At 36.1% G+C, this 23429-nt stretch overlaps 1 protein-coding gene across 2 annotated transcripts in view; it reads left to right on the forward strand.

Annotated features, from left to right (window-relative positions):
- Positions 1-23429, forward strand: part of ANKRD50 (ankyrin repeat domain containing 50) — a 37896-nt gene that overhangs the window by 8432 nt on the left and 6035 nt on the right. For both annotated transcript variants that reach the window (XM_045997499.1, XM_045997498.1), the window contains exons 3-4: positions 15537-15766; positions 18415-21962. In XM_045997499.1, the coding sequence (XP_045853455.1) occupies positions 15537-15766; positions 18415-21959 (3775 nt within the window). In that variant the 3' untranslated portion in view covers positions 21960-21962. The remainder of the gene's footprint in view (positions 1-15536; positions 15767-18414; positions 21963-23429) is intronic.

Raw genomic sequence — 23429 nt, forward strand, 5'->3', positions numbered from 1 at the left:
TAAGGTGGTCATTTTTCACTGAATTGTCTGTTATTTCCAATTTTTTTTTTTAAAGATTTCATTTATTTGACAGATAGAGATCACAAGTAGGAGAGAGAGAGAGAGAGAGGAGGAAGCAGGCTCCCTGCCAAGCAGAGAGCCTGACGTGGGGCTCGATCCCAGGACGCTGGGATCATGACCTGAGTGAAAGGCAGAGGCTTTAACCCACTGAGCCACCCAGGCGCCCCTGTTATTTCCAATTTTTAACCATGTTATTCACTTTAAGATGGACTTCCACTCATTCAAGCCCTCCCTCTTTCCCTTCCTAAAACCTTTTCTTTCTACCCTTGATGGGTTCTTTCTCTTTTATATTCATATCTTAGGAGCTACTACCTTTGGTTCCCTGTTCCCGGTGCTCTTTATCATTTGCTGAACCATTCCACTACCTTTAATCACTTCTGCTATAATGACATATTGCTCCATATTTTTACTGTTTAATTTCAGTTATATTTTTAGTTCTACTTGGCTCTTCTTTGATTTACTTCTTAATAACTCAGAATTTCTTTTTAGACCAGAGAGAGTAAAGTTACCCTACAAGTAGAATATTTTTTATCCAATTCAGGAAATTTCACACACACATCCAGATTTTTAGTTTTTCTTGAAAAAGCAAAAGGAAATTTGACAATATTAGGTTCTCATTCTTTAGAATCAGTTATCTGGTAGAGCTGAGTTAAGTGCTGTGTCTAGATGGGACCTACACACCCTAATTTGATCCAGTTTCCCCAACTCTGTTACTCTATTCCAAGACCACTTCATTTGTTTATATATCCAGCCTAGCTCCTACTGGCATTTTCAGACACGAACATGTTTTCTGTTCCTCTGGGAAAAAAAATGATTTTTTAAAAAATTTCCCACCAAATCTTCATACCTTGAATTTGTATATGCAAGTACTACTTCGAACTATGACCTCATTTTTTTAACTTACTGATGTTTGACTTCTATATATACATACCCACAGAAAGATATGTATGTAGTGTAGTTTCTGAACTCATTGCTCTCTCTATCTTAGCATTAGATGGTAAGTCCTAGAACTTTTTTCATTGTTTGTAATTTCTTCCTTTCAAAACCCCCTGACTACATTGTTTGGTCACTCTCCCTCTAGGTTCTCTTTGAGTGTTTGTCCAACAAATCTTACTTAGTTCTTCTCTCTTTATACATACTCCTTTAATAATTTTATTTACTTATGTGGCTACCAATGGTCATATCTAATATGATAGCAATGAAATCTATATCAATAGCCTTTATCCTCACTCTGATCAACACATATCTTTTCACTGGAGTGTTCTTCACTAACCTTTCTGTCTTTTTCAAATCAGCATCTCTTTCAGCGTTTCTATTCATTGGTTCATTCATTTATTTCTGAAACAAATATTCTGCACCTGCTGGGTGCCAGAAATACTCTCAGTGTCAGGGCTAGAGCTGTGAGCCAAACAGGGCACTGGGTTAAGCGGGGGGGGGGGGGGGGCAGATACACATTGGACAAATATTCACAAAAATAAATGTAAAAATGCAACTTTAGCAACTGCTGAGATGTAAGGATACAGGATGAAAGCATTTAATATGAAACTTGGTCATTATCTGGAATTCTGGGAAAATGGCCTCTTGGTATCTAAGTTGTTTCTTAATTCTTATTTCCTAGACTTTTCTACTTAAAAGTGTGGTCTTAAGATCAATATTATCGGCATCTCTTGGAAGTTACTAGAAATGTAGAATCTCAGGTCTTTTGAATCTGAATGTGCCTTTTAACCCATTTCCCAAGTGAATCCAGTGCACACTGAAATTTAAGAAGCACTGCCCTCAGCTTGTTTCTAGAGTTTTCTTTGATTATTTTCTATTAGTTTATTCTAAAGTATTTAATCATTTTCTTACAATGTTTCTTGAATCTTTTATCCTAATCTAGAATATTTATTCATCTACTTCTAGTTGATCTTTTTAATTTTAATCTCTATATTCTAATTCATTTTGTTCATAGTTGGCCAATTAGCCATAATAAAATAGTGCTTTCTTTAGGTCATTTCTCTGAGATTGTGATAATTTAACCTATACTGCAAATTCAAATTTCCTTGCTTACCTTTCTTAAAAGTTCTTGATAATTTCATTCTATCCCATCTAAAGTAGGTATCATGTTTCCAAAACTGCATCAGAGCACACAAGCTCATTTGTTGTTTCAAGAAACATTTAAAGCATATAAGTCAGTGTTAATGTGGGTAAGAGATGTGAAAAGTAGGAATATTCTTATTTTTCTCAGTGTCTAGTAAGAACTTCATATATATATATATATAGAGAGAGAGAGAGAGGGGATATGAACTTTCTGTTATGTATGTTGCACATTGCACATTTTTTGTTTTTGTTTTTATTTTTGTTTTCGTTTTGCTTCACTTTGTTTTTAGCATTTTTGATGTTTTAAAAAATTTTTATGAAATCGAATGTTCTCCATATGGTAAAATGGTTTGAATTTATGAAATAAAATAAGTAAATACTTTTCTGCCCTTAAAAATACCTTTTAAGGGGCACCTGACTGGGTTGGTCAGTAGAGCAGGTCACTCTTTATCTCACAGTTGTGAGTTCAAGTCCCATGTTGGACATAGAGCTTACATTTAAAAAAATGGACTTTTAAGTATATTCTGATTGATTGCCTATTTACTGTACATTGTTCTAGTTTTGTCTTTGTACTATACATAAATGTCTTAAATTATGTCAGTTCTCTCTTTCATGTTATTCTAACCTGAGAAATACATTTTTTTAATGGTATTTATTTATTTGTGAAAGAATGTGAGAGAGAGCACGAATGGGGAAAAGAGGGAGAGGCAGGCTCCCTGCAAGCAGGGATCCCGATATGGGGCTTGATCCCAAGACCCCAGGATGATGACCTGACCCGAAGGCAGACGCTTATCCGGCTGAGCTGCCCAGGTGTCCCTCTAATCTCAGATATATTCTAATGTAATGTTGTTTTTTTTTACTATATACTTGCATAGTTAAATATAGTCATTGGAAAGGTGTCTGGGTGGCTCAATCGGTTAAGTGTCTGCCTTCAACTCAGGTCATGATCTCAGGGTCCTGGGATCCAAGCCAGGCTCCTTGCTCAATGGGGAGTCTGCTTCTCCTCTGATCCTTCTCCCCACTTGTGCTCACTTTCTGTCTCAAATAAATAAAATATTTTTTAAAAATAAAAATAATAAATATAGTCATTGGTAATAAAATAGAATCTTAAGTGCTCATATAATTGCTTAATTAAAAAAAATAAGTATTAATGAAGAGAACTAATTATATCTTACTTGTTATCTGGAAAAAAGATTTGGAGCTTTCCAGAAGCTGCTGACCTTTTACAATTATGACTCATGATTTGAATACATAAAAACTGTAATACATTGGGGTGCCTGGGTGGCTCGGTCGGTTAAGCATCTGCCTTCGGCTTAGGTCATGATCCCAGGGTTCTGGGATCCAGACCCAATTCATGCCACCTGCTTAGTGGGGAGTCTGCTGCTTCCTTTTCCTCTGCCTGCCTCTCCCCATGCTTATGCTCATTCTCTATCAAACATATATAAAAATCTTTTTTTTTAATCTTTATAGATTTTATTTATTTTTTTGACACAGAGAGAGATCACAAGTAGGCAGAGAGGCAGGCAGAGAGATGGGGGAAGCAGGCTTCCCATCGAGCAGAGAGCCGGATACAGGGCTCGATCCCAAGACCCTGAGACCATGACCTGAGCAGAAGGCAGAGGCCCAACCTTCTGAGCCACCCAGGCGCCCCCAAATAAATAAAAAATCTTAAAAAAAAAAAAAAAAAGAAATTGTGATAGATTGAAGTATTTGTTTTTGATCTTCATCTTTCTGTGTATTCTTGGGGTTTGCCATGATATTGTACTTCCTTCTACTAGAGGAGAAAAATGCTTCTCTGCCTTTTTCCATTTGGCTTAACCACGTGATTTGCTTTGACCAAGTGGGATGTCAGTAGACATGATCCAAACAGGCTTAAAGTGAGCATGAGTAGTTGGGCTTATCCTCTTTGCTTCTACTATGACCATGAGAAGGATCTGTTGTGGCAAGCTTCTCAGTTCAAAGAGGATGAGAAAGGTATGGAACCAGTAATATACCACTATTGTAAAAATAGCTAATGATAAAAAAGCTAAGGAAATAATATTTCAAATAGGAAATCCATAATTTTCATCAAAAATTTAGAAATTATTGATTCCTCAATTTCATTCATCCCCTACACTCAATTCATTAACTACTTTTGTTTTATTTCAAGTAAAATAAATACCTTCACTTCTGCAGCCCCATTTCTGCTACTCCAATTATTTCTTGTGTAGATTCCTGCACTGGCCTCCCAACATGGTCTTTCTGTTGCTATCTATATTCGTCTGGCTTATCTTCCCAAAGCAGTTAGAGTATCAGATCATATTACTTACCTGCTTAAAATCTGCCAATGGCTTCTCACTACCTTTAGAATAAAGTCTAATCTTTACATGGTCCCTTTTTTGCCTAGCCTTTGACCTCAGTTTGTACCACTTTCATCCTTGTTCATTGCTCTTTATCCACATCATTACCTTTATTATGCTTTGAAATAGGTCAGGTTCCAGTGAGCAGATTTTTATATGACTACTTGATCTGATCTCACTTAGATATCAACCGACTTTAATATTATCTCCTCAGAGAGCCTTTCTTTCCATCGAGTCTTTAAGATGTCTCCCCACCCAGTCAGTTTCTTAAATCAGACCATCCCACTTTGTTTTATTTCTTAATTTTCAGTATCTATCATGATCTGAAATTATTTTGTGCATTTGTTTACTTTGATTTTATGCCTGCCTACTGGAATGAGGAGACAGCTTGCCTGTCTTGTTCCCTTTCTATCTCCAGGGCATAGAATATAATAGAGACTCAGTAACTATTTCTTAAATTGAGGAATAACTATTTTAATTTAAAACATTATAAATTTGCTCATATTGATAATTTGTGTTGCTCTACCATATTCAGTTCTGAAATAGTACACATTTTTCTGTGGAGCAATTGATGTAGAGAGATTATATAATTTAGATGATAAGAATCTTTTTTTTTTTTTTTTTTATTTGACAGAGAAATCATAACTAGGCAGAGAGGCAGGCAGAGAGAGAGGAGGAAGCAGGCTCCCTGCGGAGCAGAGAGCCCGATGCGGGGCTCGATCCCAGGACCCTGGGATCATGACCTGAGCTGAAGGCAGAGGCTTTAACCCACTGAGCCACCCAGGCGCCCCGATAAGAATCCATTTGAACCAGTATTTTTTTATTTTATTTGTAGTCTCTTAAAATGCATGTTGAAATTAGTTTTTATAAAATGAAAGACTCTTTAACATCATCAGACTGATGTTACATGATGTGAATCATGAGGCCACCTTTTGCCTCTCCTGTAAACCCATAGTTTCATCTGTGTTTCATAGTTTCATTTTTATAAATCTTTATGAGATTATCATTTAAAATTCATATTCGTTAGGAGAAAAAAAAACTTTTTGTAGCTTAAGTCTCAGTTACTATGTTTATTAAGTGCTAATTTAGGGAGAGAAGCAGCTTGCAAACCATGGGCTTCACAGGAATTGAAACATAAAAATTAATGACACCAAGTACAAGAAATGGCTGCAGAAAAAGAATTTGTGGAGAAAATGATAGATTGTTCCTACCCCTGAAATTTTTCAGTTATACAAGAAAGTAAATAAAATAGGAAAACAAATATGCCTCTACCTACCTATTTTACCATATTTGCTTGAAGTCTGAGTTTTCTGTTTTGTTTTAAAGAAAAAAATAATCCACATTTGAAGCCTTCTCAGGTATCCCTTACTAATTTTGATCTCACACCCCATAAGATGATCCCTCTTATGGATTTACTTTCTATATCTTTGTAGTTTGACTAACTTATATGCAGTTTGACTACATAGGGAGATATATATGTATATTCACATACTAGTTGTATGATCAAGTTTTATACATTTTTGATTCCATATCAACAGTTCTCAAAATTTTTTTATTTTAGGTTTTCTTTGCATTCTTAAAAATTATTAAGGACCTCAAAGAACCTTTGTTTATGTGCATTATATATCAGTATTTGTTGTATTTGAAATTTAAACTGATGAATTTTAAAAATATTTGCTAATAAATATTTAATAATAAATTCATCACATATTAACATAAGTGACATTTCAGTGAAAGAATATATATTGTCAAGGACCAAAAAAAAAAGAAGCGAAAAGAAAACCAAACCCGAAACCACATACTTAAGAGTATTGTTTTACATTTTTTGCAACTCTTTCTAATTTTAGGCTTAATAAAAGACAGTTGGATTACCACATCTGCTTTTGAATGCAGCCTCTGGAAAACTCCACTGTATCCTTCAGAGTGATCTAGAGTGAAAAGGCAAATCACATCTTAGTTTTATTCTTACCCTGAAAGGTTCTAAGGTATAGTAATCCCTTAGGGATCCTCAGACCACACTTTCAAAACCACTCTTCTATATAAATGGCATTGTGTTGTTGGCAGTATGCTGCAATATTTTTTGTATAACTTTTGTTTTTCTGTTATCTATGTTGTTATTTGTGGTTCTGCATGATTCATTTAACTACTATACAGTATATAATTCCAGTCTTTATGCTGTAATTCATTTGTTGTTGTGATGTTGATATTCCTTTAAGGTGTACTCAGCTTTTTATGGGGCACCTGGGTGGCTCAGTCGGTTAAATATCTCTTGATTTTTGCTAGGGTCATAATCTTTCTGGGTCATAGAATCAAGCCCCACATTGGGCTCTGTGCTTGAATGTGGAGCCTGCTTAAGATTCTTTCTCTCCCTTTCCCTTTCTCCTCACCGGACTCACATGCATGGGTGTGCTCTCACTCACCCCCATCCCCAATCCCTGCCTCCCAAAAGATATATTGAGCTTTTAAATTTTCACAAAACTGTGGTTCTCAGAACATTCCCTCTTGGGGATATATACTAGAAATGAAGTAGTGAAAGGTGACTCCAAATTGCTTAGTTAGAAGTGAAATTTGGGATCATAAGGTATGTATATTCATCTTCAATTCTGTGAGATAGCACCAAACTACGCTTTAAAATTGTATCAGTTTATCCTCTTACAGTGTTGTGTATTTGAGTTTCCATTACTCTTTCGGTCATTGACACTGTATTCTCATAGTTCTTTATGTTTCGGAAAGTGAACGTAAAGTATCTTTTTATTTTTAATATCTTTGATCCTGTGACTTGCCATTTTGTTTGTAAAATTTTGTTTTGAAATGTAAAAAAAAATGAATATTTTTTATTATTTCCTTTATATCTTACCTTTTTTAGGTCATAATATTTAAAAATTCTTGATTGTTTTACTGGCATTTGTTGGGTGGCATGTCTTTCAATATTAGCCTGTAATAGTACCAGTATGAGATATACACATGTATGTATGTATTTTTTGAGTTCTCACTTTTACTTGGTTCTATTCATTCATTCACTTAACAATTATATATTGGATACTAGGAATGCACCAGATGCCATTCTTAATACTGGGATATATTAGTAAAAGTGAAAATGTCATCCATGTTTATTGAGCTTACATTTTTTGGGTTGGAGTGGGTGGTTGGTAGAAAAAAAAAATATTAATAAGATACTGTATAGCATATCAATTGACAGTAAATGTTGTGTGGAAAATCAGACTAGAGTAAAGAGAATAGTAGTGATGTACTGGGAGATTGTGGGAGAAAGATTGCTATTTTACATAGGGGAGATTAGGGCATTGTGAAGGAAGCTTCTGACAAGAACATTACAGACTGAGGAAATATCAAGTGCAAAGTCCTGAGGTGCATGGAACCTGGTTTAATATAATCCAAGAAAAATAAGGGAGCCTGTGTGGCTAGAACAGAGTAAGCAAGGGGGTATGTGTAGGAGACCAGTAGAGAACAGGATCCATACAATGTATGGACTTCAAGGCTGTTGTAAGGACATTTACTTTTACTTTCAGTAGTTTGCAAAACATCAGGTCTTTTCAACAGAGTAGTAACATCGTCTGGTTTAAGATTTTAAGGGATCATGTTGGCTACTTCGTTGAGAACTGGTTTGGTGAAGGTGAAAACAAGGAAATCAGTACCTGGCTAGTGTAGGAATGAAGGTTAGAGGCAGTGGTGCTTGGAATTGGGTAAAGTGTTGGAAGTAGTGAGAATTGTCCTATTTTGATTATTTTAAAGATTGATCTGAAGGCACGTTGGATGTGGAGTATGAGGAAAACGAAGAGGGTTCCTAAACAAAGGAGGATTCTAAAACTTTTGGCCTGAGAAACTGGGAGGACGGGATTGCTCTTTAATGAAACAGAGAAGACTAAGGGAAGTACAAGATGAGGGTTAGAGGTCTTAAGTTTAACATTAGACACCTAAGCAGAGAAGTTGAGTCAGTAGTTAGATTCACAAGTCTAGATTCAGAAAAGAGATGCTAGCTATATATGTAAATTTCAGTGGAATATAGATGCTACTTAAGGACATTAATAAACTAATGTAAAAAGTGAACATAAATAAAGAGAAGATCCAAGATCTGAATATTGACATAGTTCCATGTTGAAAGGTTAAGAAGATGTGAAGAGTAGCTAGTGTGGTAGGAGGAGACAGCCAAGTACAGCCAAGTCTAGGGGAGGAGGGATAGATGTGGAAGAGCTTCATTTCAGCCTTACAACAACATTACACAAATAATGCAAGAAATTAATTTGACAATAAGAAAACAGTTGAGGGGCGCCTGGGTGGCTCAGTGGGTTAAAGCTTCTGCCTTCGGCTCAGGTCATGATCTCAGGGTCCTGGGATCGAGTCCCGCATCGGGCTCTCTGCTCAGCAGGGAGCCTGCTTCCTCCTCTCTCTCTGCCTGCCTCTCAGCCTACTTGTGATCTCTATCTGTCAAATAAATAAATAAAATCTTAAAAAAAAAGAAAAGAAAACAGTTGAGATGGAGTGTTTAGAATAATAACAATAAGTGATGATGAAGTCTTGGTAAGACATGGTGATCAAGGAACATGTCTTTCAGAAACAAATTTGTGTTGAAACATAAAGAATAAGAAATTCTATATGGGGGAACTTTCTAGGCAGAGGGAATACCGAGTGCATTGGCCTAAAAAAACAAAAACAAACAAATAAACAAAAAAACAAAAATACATGTTTGGTGCTAGAACTAAAAGGAAAGCATTGTGACTGCAGCAAAAGGGAGGACTCAGGAATGACACTCGAGATTTTGGCGTAAGGACTTTGGCTTAACTTGGTTTAAGTTTGTGCCTTTAGCTCAGGCACAATTCCAGAGACCTGAGATTGAGTCCCACACTGGTCTCCTGCTGAGCAGGGAGTGTGCTCCCTGTGCTTATCCACTCTCATTTGCACATTCTCTCTTTCTCTCTCCAATAAATAAATAAAATCTTTTAAAAAAAAGAAAAAAGAAACTAGGGGATGCTGAGATACATTAAGTGACATACATGGGAAAGGCAGATGAGGAAGAACCTTATTTGGCTGAGATCATATGTTAATTGTCTTTCTCTGATTGACTTACTTCGCTTAGCATAATACCCTCTAGTTAATCCATGTCATTGCAAATGGCAAGAGTTCATTTTTTTGATGGCTGAATAGTATTCCATTGTGTGTGTGTGTGTGTGTGTGTGTCTTCTTTATGTATGTACCATATCTTCTTTACCCATTCATCTGTTAATGGACATCTGGGCTCTTTCCATGTTTTGGCTATTGTGGACATTGCTGCTATAAATAGTGGGGTGCAGGTGCCTCCTTCAGATCACTTCTTTAAACATATTAAATTTGAGGTGCCTATGGGGCATTCACACAGAAGATAGAGAGCAGATAGTTTGGGGGATTTTTACTTTTTGAGTTTAGGGTGGGGTTAGGGCTGGAAAAAAATAGCTCAACATTTTTAAAGCCATAGATTGACTTCCAGTTATAATATGACTGAGTAAGGCATGGAAAATAGTACAAAAGGAAAAAATTAAAACTGTGAGAGTTTTAATCCACATTAATAATGTGGATGCTGGTATTAAATTGAGATGGAGACAAAACTGGCAGAGGATTTATGCTTTAAAATAAATGCATACCCTGATTATCATCAAGAGTATATAAAGACACTTATTTGGAAACATGGAGACAGGTTATAGACTTATGCTAGAAGTTCCCCTGGACTGAGTTAGGCAGAAAGGAAGAACAAAGAGGGCTGGGAAGAATGAGTCAGTCATTTGGGGGTAGTTCAAGAAAGGGTTGTGGTGAGAAACCCTGCTTTATGTGTATCCCCACAGCTTCTGATCTTAATTGGCTGGGGAGAAGTAGAAGCTCAAAGAAATTTTTCATGTCTGTAACTCTGAGTCATAAGGAGAATTCTTACAAGCCTGGACACTGGATACTAACCTGCAGTTGCTGGTCCAGAGAGAACTACCTTACTGAAGAAGAGCTGTCACAAATATATAAAAGTATATCTCAAGAACAAAAGAGGAAGGAATCTGAGAAGCAGAGCACAAGACACACTCACCAGAAAAGTGTTGCCATGGAACAAAAGAAATCTATGGCCAAACATATAGCCTTAAATGAAAATATAATTGATAAGCAATTGCCTAAGTTTAAACAGTTGCATGAAGCAGAAATAAAAGTGCTTGGAGAGGGATGCCTGGGTTGCTTAGTCACTTTTAAGCGTCTGCCTTGGCCTCAGGTTGGGACTGAGTCCTACATCAGGCTTCTTTTTTGGAGCAAAGCCTGCTTTTTCCCTCTGCCTCTGCCTGCCATTCCCCCTGCTTGTGCTCTCCCTTGTTCTCTCTTTGAACAATAAATAAAATCTTAAAAAAAAAAAGTTCTCAGAGAAAAGATGGTAAGACAATGGAATGAAATGAAACATATATATATGAAGGTTTATTCTGTGAAAAGAGATATTTCAGATCAATAGGAGAAATAATTTCATAAATAGTTTTGGGATATCTGTGGGGCCATGTGGAAAACAAAATTGGAATCCTAGGTCACATCTTATGTCAGAATTAATTTGATTAAAAAGAAAAAAAAATGTTTAAAGCTTTTTAAGAAAGCATGAGAAAATGTTTTTTTAAGCTTTAAGTTGGGAAGGCCCTCCCAGAAATGTGATGTAAAACTCAGGAATCATAAAAGAAAAAAAGACTCTGATATATTATTATCTGTATAAAAACAAGAAAAGAAACTGCATGTCAAAAAAAAAAAAAGACATTAAAAAGTCAAAAGGAAAAATAATGAAAAAATTTAGCAACAAATGTATTTTCTTAATACTAAGGAGTCCCCAAAAGGGAAAAATTGGCAGTCTTTTGTAAAATGGCCAAACAGATATAAAGACACGGCTTTAAGAAAAGATATATAACTCCTAGGCATTTGTAAGTGTGATTGGCCTCATGATAAGCAAAATGTAAATTAAAACTACAATAATGCCATTTTTTTATGTATCTGTAAGAAATAAACAGGAACTCTTACATAGCTGTTGGGAATATATATTTATGTAATTTTTAAGGAGAGTGTTTTGTCAATTACTAATGAAATATACACAGGTATGCCCCTTACCCTACCAACTGAAATCCTCATAATATATGTTACAGATGTGCTTATACATTACAGAATGGTATGTACAAGAACATGGTAGACTTAGACCAAACCATATCAATAATCATATTAAATGTAAATGTTAAATCATAATTAAATGGCAGTTTGCTTAGTGAAAAAATGTAAGATCTAATTATATGTTACCTATAGTATACTTTGTGTACAAAGAGTCATGTAGCTTAAATGAAAAAGAGTGAGGAGATATATACTGTGCTAACCCTAATCAGAAGATAAAGCTTACATTAATATCAGGTGATGTAAATTTTGAAGAAAAGAATACTACCAGGGGTCAGAGAGGATCATTTCATAATGATAAAGGAGCCAATTTCTAAAGGGTATAACAGTCATGGTTGTTTATTACTAATAACACAACTGCAGAATGCCAAAAACTAATACAGTTGCAATAAGACATGGACAGATCCACACATATCTTCTGATATTTTAACACTCCCCTTTCAGTAACTGATAGTGCAAATAAACAGCAGATCAGTAAGAACAATTGAACAATACTATCACCAAATTGACCTAATTGACATTTGTAGAACAGTCTACCCAACAACAACAGAGTACACATTCTTTTCAAGTGTCCATACAGCATTTAGTAAGATAGATATAATCTGGGCCACAAAACAAATCTTAATAAATTTAAGGGTATGCAGGTTATACAAAGTATGTTATCTGATCACAGTTGAATTAAATAATAATGGTAACACAATAACATAAAAATCCTGGGAAATCCCCACATATTTGAAAGCCATACAGCTTACTTCTAAATAACCTATAATTCAAGGAGGAATCAAAGGGAAATTATTTTGAACCAGATGATATGGAAAATACTTAAGGGACTTCGTAGTATTAAAGGATTATATTAGAAGAAAAGTATGAAACAGTTATTTCAGTTTCTATTGTAAGAAACTAGGAAAAGAAGGGCAAACAATGAGTAAGCAAAAGCAATGAAATAATCATCAAATCCTATCAGTTTCACCCACCAGATTTCCCTCAAATCCTCATAGTATTTGTTTAATATAATTATAATTAGTAGATCCTAGCAGTTTAGAGTATAAACCCGGGTGACCAACTACCAGTTTGCCCTGGAGTTGGGGGTGGGGAGGAAGTGTACAGCTAGTTTCTCAAATCATTGCTTAAAACTTGGACAGTCCCAGGCAAACCAGGATTAATGGTCCATCCTTGTGTGGGTTCTGGAGTCCGAGCTTAGGCTTGAATCCCTTCTTTTAACTTTGGACAGATGACTTATCTCATGTACCTTGATTTCCTCATCTGGAAATGGATATTATAATAGTACTCATCTCAAAGAGTTAATGTGAGAATTGAATGACTTAATGGCTATGTATAGTACCTAAAGTATGTAAAACACTGAATTAAAATTAGCAGTGGTGCCCCCCCCTGCTTTTTTTTTTTTTTTTTTTTTTTTAACAAGCAGTGGCCTCCCATCTCACTTCCCTTATAGACTTACCCTTCTTCAGGCTTTCCTTCAAATATAGCCAGTTATCTTTATAAATACAAATATAAACGTATCAATTTCTTGCTTAAAATACTTCAGTGGCTTCTTAGAATCCTTAGGTCATAGTCCAAATTTCATAATTAATTTATAAAACCCAGTATTTATGCATTTTCCTAACTTTTCTTCCATACTCTGTTCGGTGGTCTTTCTCTTCTTCACGACTTTGAAAGGTGAGGTTGCCACAACTAGATTTTTTTTTTTTGGTCCTGTGTGTTGTCCTCACCCTGGCTCTTTCTCCTGACTAAGGTTCTTTTTTTTGGTTTCCCTGAGCTCTCCACCCCGCCCCCCCCATACCTATCAAAAATAAGGTAAGTTGGCCCACTATGTACTTCTATAGCACTGTTATTTCTCAAGTGGCAGTGATTATGGTACAATACTATAGTATGTTATATACTATGGCATATATATTACTGTAGTACCTGTTATTCATCAACCTTCTGTGTTCTTATAATAGAGGAAATATATACATAAGGTACAGTAAATTTTCCCAAATTTAGCGTATTCCTTCCGGCAGTATTGCCCTTCTTCCTCCTAATTATAATTTATTGCAAAATTTATTATAAATGTATTACAATTCCTGGAGAATTATAATTGTTTCTTCAAAACATTCATCTGAGCACCTAATACTTGAATATTTCTTTGACATCCTCTACCTTTCCTTTCTACTTCCCTTGAGTTGGTCGTTTATCAGTCACATTAGCAATGTCACTGCTTTTTATCATAGCACTGAGCACAATGCATTGAAGTTATTTCTTTTCCATTCTAGACTACAACAATGTCAAGTCTTTATTTAGGATCTGTTATGGTCACAGCACTATGCTGAGTCCCTGGATACACTCAGGAGCAAAACTGACATGGCCCCTGTTTTCTTGATGCTTTGAGTGTAAAGGAAGAAATAAGGATTATTGACATTAAATTTGTCTAACATTGCAAATTTGATAGTGTTATGAAAGAAATATTTAATACTCTGAAAGCATAAGGATTAGTCTTGGAAAAGTGACTCTCAGGCTTACAATTGGAGATTAAGGAGGAGTTAATTACATTAGAAAAGAAGCACATTTCAGGCAGAGAAAACTGCAAAAGAAAACGTCCTTGTGTGGTCACCTAAGTGTCTCATTCAGTTAAGCTTTGGCTCAACTCATGATCTAGCATCCTGGGATGGAGTCCCACCTTGAGGTCCTTGCTCATCAGAGAGCATGCTTCTCCCAATGCTTGTGTGCACTCTCTCTCTCTCTCTCTGACCAAAATCCTTAAAAATAAAAAAATGAAAAGGTCCTTGTGTAATTGTATCTAATAAAAGTCATTGAAAGAAGGCTAGTGTGGCTGGAGTAGTATTGTAAGGTTGCTCTGGCTGCAGTAGGAACTCTGGGGAAGTGGTTGGAGACATGTAACATACAGAACATACTGGTGATTATGGTGGTCCGGGTGAGAGAGAAGTTAGTGTGGAGTAAGGTGGTGATGTTAGAGACTGAGGTGGGTTTGAGAGATTTTTATAAAGAAATACTGGTAGGACATAGTGACTAATTAGATCTTGGTTCCTATGGGATTGAAAGTTTAAGAAGAGAGTTGTAGAAAGGATTATCTGTAAATTTTTGGTATTCATACCTAAATGGATTATGTCCCTTTCAGTGCCATTTTCAGCACATGACATGCTTAAATATTTGTTGAAAATAAATGAGCATTCTTTCAGTTATAAAAATTATATTCAACTATTCAACTGCAGTGTACATTATGAGTAGGAAATGCATTGTTCTGTGGAATTAAATGTAATAATTTGTTCTTTAACACTGAAAGGTGAACATACATCAAATGGGACCTAGATTATAGGAATTTATCTTTGTACCATCATTAAAACAAAATTTGTGCGTGACAAGCTAGTATAGCTGCAGTCATTTTGTAAGAGAAATAGTAATGAAACATTTCTAAATTGTATGGGACACTTGATGTTTTCTTGTTATTAAAGTGAGCCCCAAAGTTGGTTGGTTTTTTTTTGTTTGGTTGGTTGGTTGGGTTTTTTGCAACACATTTGAAGTTGGTTATAAGCAATTCAAGCTTTTTATTGGTGATTCAAAAAATCAGGATGGGAATATTGAAATGTGGATTCCTAAAGTTCCTACTTCCTCCTTAATTATGCTGAATTACTAATACACACAACATACACGCATACACTCCCTCACTCACACACTTTATTGTGGAAAATGTTGTTACTAAAAATATGAACTATTTAGGACTAGTATTCTTAAAGTAAGGGACTGAAACTTGTACAATATTTGTATCTAAAACTTAATTTATTTATTCTTAACACATATTTCTAACCTGTATTACTAATGTCTGAATGAGAAACTAAATGTCATAGCCAGTAACATTCAAAATGTTCAAAATGTGTTTTACAGATGTGTTCTCCTCCCTCTTTTGGGAATGAAGCCTCCCCAGCAAAGCCTCTATCTACTTGTTGATTCTGTTGATGAAGGATGTAATATCACTGAAGGCGAACAAACGTCTACCAGCTTATCTGGAACTGTTGCAGAGCTTCTGGCTGGTCACCATGAGTTCTTTCCACCATGGCTATTGCTACTGTGTTCTGCGCGAAAACAGAGTAAGGCTGTTACTAAAATGTTTACTGGTAAGTGTAATTACTGCCATGTATGTATATTGATGTGTTATTGATATATTTCTAAGCTGTCTTATCTTCTAAACTGCCTGGCATTTTTGTGCAAATGCCACACTGGTTTAATATTTTTTATTTTTTGTACACTTACTTCCCAGCCCTTATTGTCACCAATATTATTATTCTGAATTATGTATTTTTACTTTTATTCCTCTGGACTGACTTTAATGCCATACTTTTTAAAATTATAACTATTAATGATATAAACAAAAATATTAAATTTAGTTAAAACTTGTAAGAGAAGTTTGAAATACGAAATATGCTTTCTTTCCATCCATGAGCATAGCATATTTTTTCATTTACTCACTTTTTTCGTAGATTTTTATCAGTTTCCCTTGCCAATGTCCTCCATATTTCTTTCTACTTTTTACTGTTGTTTTAAGTTGCGATATATGGGTTTTGAATTGAAATGAGTGCATTCAGAATTAAAATTGGCAGGTATATCACCTTAGGGAAAGAACATTAATATTTTTACTGGATCTAAATAAGTTTCACCCACTCATATCTGAGGATTTAACATTGTTGGGAAGAGATTTTTCTCTTTCCTGATGTATTCAGTACACTAACCAGTAGCATTTTTATTAATGGCTTCAGATTAGAGTCAATTTAATGAAAATTACTTTGGCCCTTAAGCAGAATCTTGACTGACTATGAGGATATTACTGTGGGCTAATGGCAATTGATACCTGTTATGGGACTGAAGGAAATAGCCCATTTGAAACTGTTTTGTGCACAAATTAATCCTCAAGTATTTTTGGAGATCTTCATACATAGTTATTTATATCTGGTTATAAAATAATACATGCTCCATACAGAAAATGATTTAAATGACAGGATACTCAAATATTAACATCTTTCAGGAATAAAGTATTAAATAACCAGTCTTTAACATTATGTGTTAAATTCTGTGTATGTTATCCTACCTAGTTGAGATCATACTTATCAATTTGATTTCCTGCTTTTTAATAAAGTTTAACATTTATAAGCCTTTTAGTGTCACTGTATTGTTTTTTTTAATAACTATTTTAGGGGTGCCTGGGTGGCTCAGTTGGTTTAAGCGACTGCCTTCAGCTCAGGTCATGATCCTGGAGTCCCGGGATCGAGTCCCACATTGGGCTCCCTGCTCAGCAAGGAGTCTGCTTCTCCCACTGACCTCTCTCCTCTCATGCTCTCTCTCTCAAATAATAAAATCTTTGAAAAAAAAACAAAACTATTTTAATGGCTACGTAATTTACTAGTGTATCAATATGCCAGAATTTATTTGACTTTCTTATTGTTGTACTTTTAGGTTTAATTTTCCTAGTCCCTACCCTCAAAGATTCTTCAGGATAATAAATAATTTCAATGAGCAACAGGTTATAAATCCTGGCACACCTCCTGTCACTCTGTCATTCTACTGTCAGTAGCCCTAAGAGGTTGCATACCCTGGGAAATATTTTCAGTAAGAATACAAAAGTGGTTCAACAGAGTATGGGCCAACATTTCAGTAAATCCTGTTTTTATTCCCCTAAAAATGATGAGAATTTTTCAGCCTTATAAAAATGTGTTAAAGTGCTTTGTATACAATGTATTAAATTGTTCTTATTCGTAATAAGAGAACTGCATATATAATGATTAGAAGTTGCAATTTAAAAAAAAGTATTTTTAGTAAAGTTAACTTAAGATAATCAAATTATTAACAGGTATTCTCAGTTCTGTTTTAATGTACAGGTAACTATCATTAATGATGAACATAATAATTTATTCAATCTAAGTACATATTACTATACACTTAGATTTGGAAGAGCTTTATTTTTTAAACTGTAAAGCATTTTGTGTGTATTCTTTATGAAAGTGTATTTATAATAGTAATTCAGAGGCAGTGACAAGTAATACTCTTTAATTGGATATAAATATTCAGTCCCATAATTAAGGCTAGTATGCATTTAGGTATATGGATGGAAATATATAAATTTTTACTATGAAAATGATCAGCTTTAAAAATAAGCAAGTGTTATTATTATCTCTGGCAACCTCTTTTCCTTAGTCATTTGGGAGTTCAGAAAATCTTACTAAGGTATTTTCATGGATATGTATGTAAGACTTTCTAATGTTGAGTTTAGTATCTCTTGTCATTAAAGTTGAGAGGAGCCCTGAGCTACTAATAGAATAAGAAGTAGTTCCTTTTGTAGATCAGAAAATGAAATACTTTATCTTCCATTAGTGGTTTTTATGGAAGGAAGCGAGAACTGATTTATGTACTCATAGATATTGTGACACCTGGGTGGCTCATTCAGTTAAGCAGCCATCTGTTAGTTTCAGCTCAGGTCATGATCTCATGGGTCATGGGATCAAATCTCCCTGGTGCGTTCTGTGTTCAGTGAGGAGCCTGCTTGAAGATTCTTTCCCTGTGCCCTTCCCCCACCCACACGTGCTCTCTCTCTCAAATAAATCTTAAAAAAATATATATATATATATATACTCATAGATATTAATTTATTAGTATTGATTTATTATTGATTTCTTTGCTTATTGGTTTATTATATATTGAGGACATCCTCTTCAAATATATGGCAGCTTCTGTAATCATTTTCAATTGATGACATCTACTTTTGTCTCTTTAGGTTTTCGAAAAATAAGCTTAGATGACCTTCGGAAGGCATACATTGTTAAGGATGTTCAACAGTACATCCTTCATCGTTTAGATCAAGAAGAAGCTTTGCGACAACACCTCACAAAAGAAACTGCAGAGATGTTAAATCAACTGCACATTAAAAGCAGCGGATGCTTTCTTTATCTAGAGCGAGTTCTAGATGGAGTTGTAGAAAATTTTATTATGTTAAGAGAGATTCGTGACATCCCAGGAACTCTAAATGGTCTCTATCTCTGGCTGTGTCAAAGACTTTTTGTAAGGAAACAGTTTGCAAAAGTTCAGCCCATTTTGAATGTGATTCTTGCAGCCTGCCGGCCTTTGACCATAACGGAATTATATCATGCAGTATGGACTAAAAATATGTCATTAACCTTGGAAGACTTTCAACGTAAGTTAGATGTCCTCTCCAAACTTCTTGTTGATGGACTAGGAAATACTAAAATACTGTTCCATTATAGTTTTGCAGAGTGGCTTCTGGATGTGAAACACTGCACTCAGAAGTATTTATGTAATGCAGCAGAAGGACACAGAATGTTGGCTATGAGTTATACCTGTCAAGCCAAGAATTTAACACCATTGGAAGCACAAGAATTTGCATTGCATTTAATTAATTCAAACTTACAATTAGAGACAGCTGAGTTAGCTCTCTGGATGATATGGAATGGTACACCTGTCAGAGATTCCCTGTCTACTTTAATACCCAAGGAACAAGAAGTGCTACAGCTGTTGGTTAAAGCTGGTGCTCACGTTAACAGTGAAGATGATCGCACGTCGTGCATTGTCCGGCAAGCCTTGGAAAGAGAGGATTCCATTCGGACATTATTAGATAATGGAGCTTCAGTAAATCAGTGTGATTCAAATGGGAGAACATTATTGGCTAATGCTGCATACAGTGGCAATCTTGATGTAGTGAATTTACTTGTCTCCAGGGGAGCAGATTTAGAGATTGAAGATGCCCATGGACATACACCACTTACCCTAGCTGCTAGACAAGGACATACCAAGGTGGTTAATTGTTTGATTGGGTGTGGTGCAAATATTAATCATACTGATCAAGATGGTTGGACAGCATTAAGATCTGCTGCTTGGGGTGGCCATACCGAGGTAGTTTCTGCACTACTTTATGCGGGTGTAAAAGTGGATTGTGCGGATGCTGATAGCCGAACAGCTTTGAGAGCAGCAGCTTGGGGAGGACATGAGGATATTGTACTGAATTTGCTACAACATGGTGCTGAAGTCAACAAAGCTGATAATGAAGGTAGAACTGCACTGATAGCAGCAGCATACATGGGCCATAGAGAAATTGTGGAACACCTCCTGGACCATGGAGCAGAAGTGAATCACGAGGATGTTGATGGCAGGACTGCGCTCTCTGTAGCTGCACTTTGTGTGCCTGCGAGTAAAGGACATGCATCAGTTGTTAGTCTTTTAATTGATCGAGGTGCTGAAGTAGATCATTGTGATAAAGATGGCATGACTCCACTGCTGGTCGCTGCCTATGAAGGACATGTTGATGTGGTTGACTTGCTTCTAGAAGGGGGAGCAGATGTAGACCACACAGATAACAATGGTCGTACACCCCTCTTAGCGGCAGCTTCTATGGGCCATGCCTCCGTTGTAAACACGCTTTTGTTTTGGGGTGCAGCTGTGGATAGCATCGATAGTGAAGGTAGGACAGTCCTCAGCATAGCTTCAGCCCAAGGAAATGTTGAGGTAGTACGCACTCTACTGGACAGAGGGTTAGATGAAAATCACAGAGATGATGCTGGATGGACACCTTTGCATATGGCAGCTTTTGAAGGTCACAGGTTAATATGTGAAGCACTTATTGAACAAGGTGCTAGAACAAACGAGATCGATAACGATGGACGAATACCTTTCATATTAGCTTCGCAAGAGGGTCATTATGATTGTGTTCAAATACTATTGGAAAATAAATCCAACATTGATCAGAGAGGTTACGATGGAAGAAATGCACTGCGTGTTGCTGCATTAGAAGGGCATAGGGACATTGTTGAATTGCTTTTTAGCCATGGAGCTGACGTTAATTACAAAGATGCTGATGGGAGGCCTACGCTTTATATTTTGGCCTTAGAAAACCAGCTTACAATGGCTGAGTATTTTCTAGAAAATGGTGCAAATGTAGAAGCAAGTGATGCTGAAGGAAGGACAGCACTTCACGTTTCCTGCTGGCAAGGCCACCTGGAAATGGTACAGGTTCTGATAACCTACCATGCTGACGTCAATGCCGCAGATAACGAAAAGCGATCTGCTTTGCAGTCTGCAGCGTGGCAGGGCCACGTAAAAGTGGTTCAGCTTCTGATCGAGCATGGTGCCATAGTTGACCACACATGTAATCAGGGTGCAACTGCTCTCTGTATTGCAGCCCAGGAAGGGCACATTGATGTTGTGCAGGTTTTATTAGAGCACGGTGCTGATCCAAACCATGCTGATCAATTTGGACGCACTGCTATGCGTGTTGCTGCCAAAAATGGACATTCTCAAATAATTAAATTATTAGAAAAATATGGTGCATCTAGTTTGAATGGCTGTTCCCCATCTCCTGTGCATACAATGGAGCAAAAACCTCTGCAGTCGGTGTCTTCAAAAATGCAGTCATTAACAATTAAATCAAATAGCTCTGGCAGTACTGGTGGAGGGGACATGCAGCCTTCGTTGCGTGGTTTACCTAATGGGCCAGCTCATGCATTCAGTTCTCCTTCAGAATCTCCAGATTCTACAGTCGATCGTCAGAAGTCGTCGTTGTCAAACAATTCCCTGAAAAGCTCAAAAAATTCATCTTTGAGAACTACTTCATCTACAGCAACGGCTCAAACAGTGCCAATTGATAGCTTTCATAACCTGTCCTTTACAGAACAAATTCAGCAGCATTCGTTGCCACGCAGTAGAAGTCGACAGTCAATTGTTTCCCCGTCTTCCACAACGCAGTCCTTGGGACAGAGCCATAATTCACCAAGTAGTGAATTTGAGTGGAGTCAGGTAAAGCCCAGTTTGAAGTCGACTAAAACAAACAAAGGGGGGAAATCAGAAAATTCCAGCAAATCTGGGGCAGCTGGGAAAAAAGCTAAACAAAACTCCTCACAGTCAAAGGTTTTAGAATATGAGATGACTCAGTTCGATAAAAGAGGGCCTACCACCAAATCGGGGACGAGTGCACCACCTAAGCAAATGCCTGCAGAATCGCAGTGCAAAATTATGGTACCTTCGACTCAGCAAGAAATTGGTCGATCTCAACAGCAATTTCTTATTCATCAACAAAGTGGGGAGCAGAAGAAGAGAAATGGGATAATGACCAATCCGAATTACCATCTTCAGAGCAACCAGGTTTTTCTTGGTAGGGTGTCGGTCCCACGGACAGTACAAGACAGGGGGCATCAGGAAGTGTTAGAAGGGTATCCTTCCTCCGAGACGGAATTAAGCCTTAAACAAGCCCTGAAGCTTCAGATTGAGGGTTCTGACCCTAGCTTCAACTATAAAAAGGAAACGCCGTTATAAAAGGTAACATTTCATCAACATAGAGAATAAAATATCAAAAGTATGGTTCCCTCTACTAAGGATACTCTTTTTTCTAATAGTCACATGGCCAGTTCCCTTGCCTAATCTATTCAGATGCCATCCTCTCTCTCAACAAGCCCTTCCCTTAGCATCCTTGTGAAATCGGATTGTCCTGCCACCAGCACTCTTTTTTCCTTTCCTGCTTTTTGTTATCCAAAGAACTTATTATTTAGTATACTTTATGTAGTTTATTTATTATTATGTTTATTATTTGTCTCTTCCCAACTAAAATGTAAACTCTGTGTAAGTAGGGATTTTTATTTGTTTTGTTTTCTGACGTATTCCGTGTATTTGGAATACTGTTTGGACCTGTAGTTTTTCTCAGTGAAAATGTATTGAGTATGTGAATGGATGAATGAATGAGTGAATGAATAAATGAATGAATGAATAATACTACTTAATGGATCTCAGATTAAGAATTTCCTCCTATACCGTCATTTCCCCTCTTCAAAGTTCTTTGACGGTAATGGAAGGAGGGGAGAGGACCATTTCGGTAATCCTCACATTTTGGTTTGAATAAAATAGTGTATGTAGTGCTTAGTAGATAGGTAGTCAGTGTTAATTTCTTTCCTTTCACCCTGGAGGAAGTCAAAAAGTTAATCAGCAAAAGGTAATTTTTGTTATGACAGATCTCTTAAAAACCTTCCAAGTTTTTAAAAAAAAAAAACCTTCCAAGTAAAATTTGCACACACATGAAGAATAGATGAGGAAAGATGATAAGTTGGATGTAGTAGCAAGAGGATATTTAGAACTTAGTATATTCAGACATAAGAATTATATGTTTAAACCTCAAAATAAATCCTATTTATTAAATAAAAACTTTCTTCTTTCCACCACAATGGATGTTTCACTAATTATATAGGGGAAGTTAATGGGAAAATATATACCTAATTTTATATAATAGATACTTTTTCAGAAGCACAATTCTCTCATTAGAGATAAATCCAAAGGTTTCATTAGGAATCTTTGCTAATTTATACTACAAGTATATTTATCCCACTTTGCTTAATCATTTTTCATCCTCTAACAAAGTTGTACTCTTTAGTAAACTGAAATTTCCTCCTTTTGCTTTTTTTGTCTTTGGAGCTATATTTTGGGGTATTTCAGGTGAAGCATTATTACAAATTATAAACTTGCTGTGCTTTCTAATAGTAAAGCCCTTCGATATGAATCGATGGATGACTGGTCAGATATCATTTAAAAATAATTTGTGTAAAGTAGTTCATTCTGCAATGTGATTTATTTTTAAAATATTCAACTCTGATGGTACAGCCCTCTAACTCTCATGACATCTTTTGTAAAAGCAAAGTATACATATATATTAAACAGTAAAACACATGAATTAGGGTAAACATTTTGTGGATTCTTTAAAAGTGATTTATAAGTTGAATAATGAATCTCTAATAGATG

This window comes from Meles meles, chromosome 2 (assembly GCF_922984935.1).
Source record: "Meles meles chromosome 2, mMelMel3.1 paternal haplotype, whole genome shotgun sequence".
In the NCBI taxonomy this organism is placed as follows: domain Eukaryota; kingdom Metazoa; phylum Chordata; class Mammalia; order Carnivora; family Mustelidae; genus Meles; species Meles meles.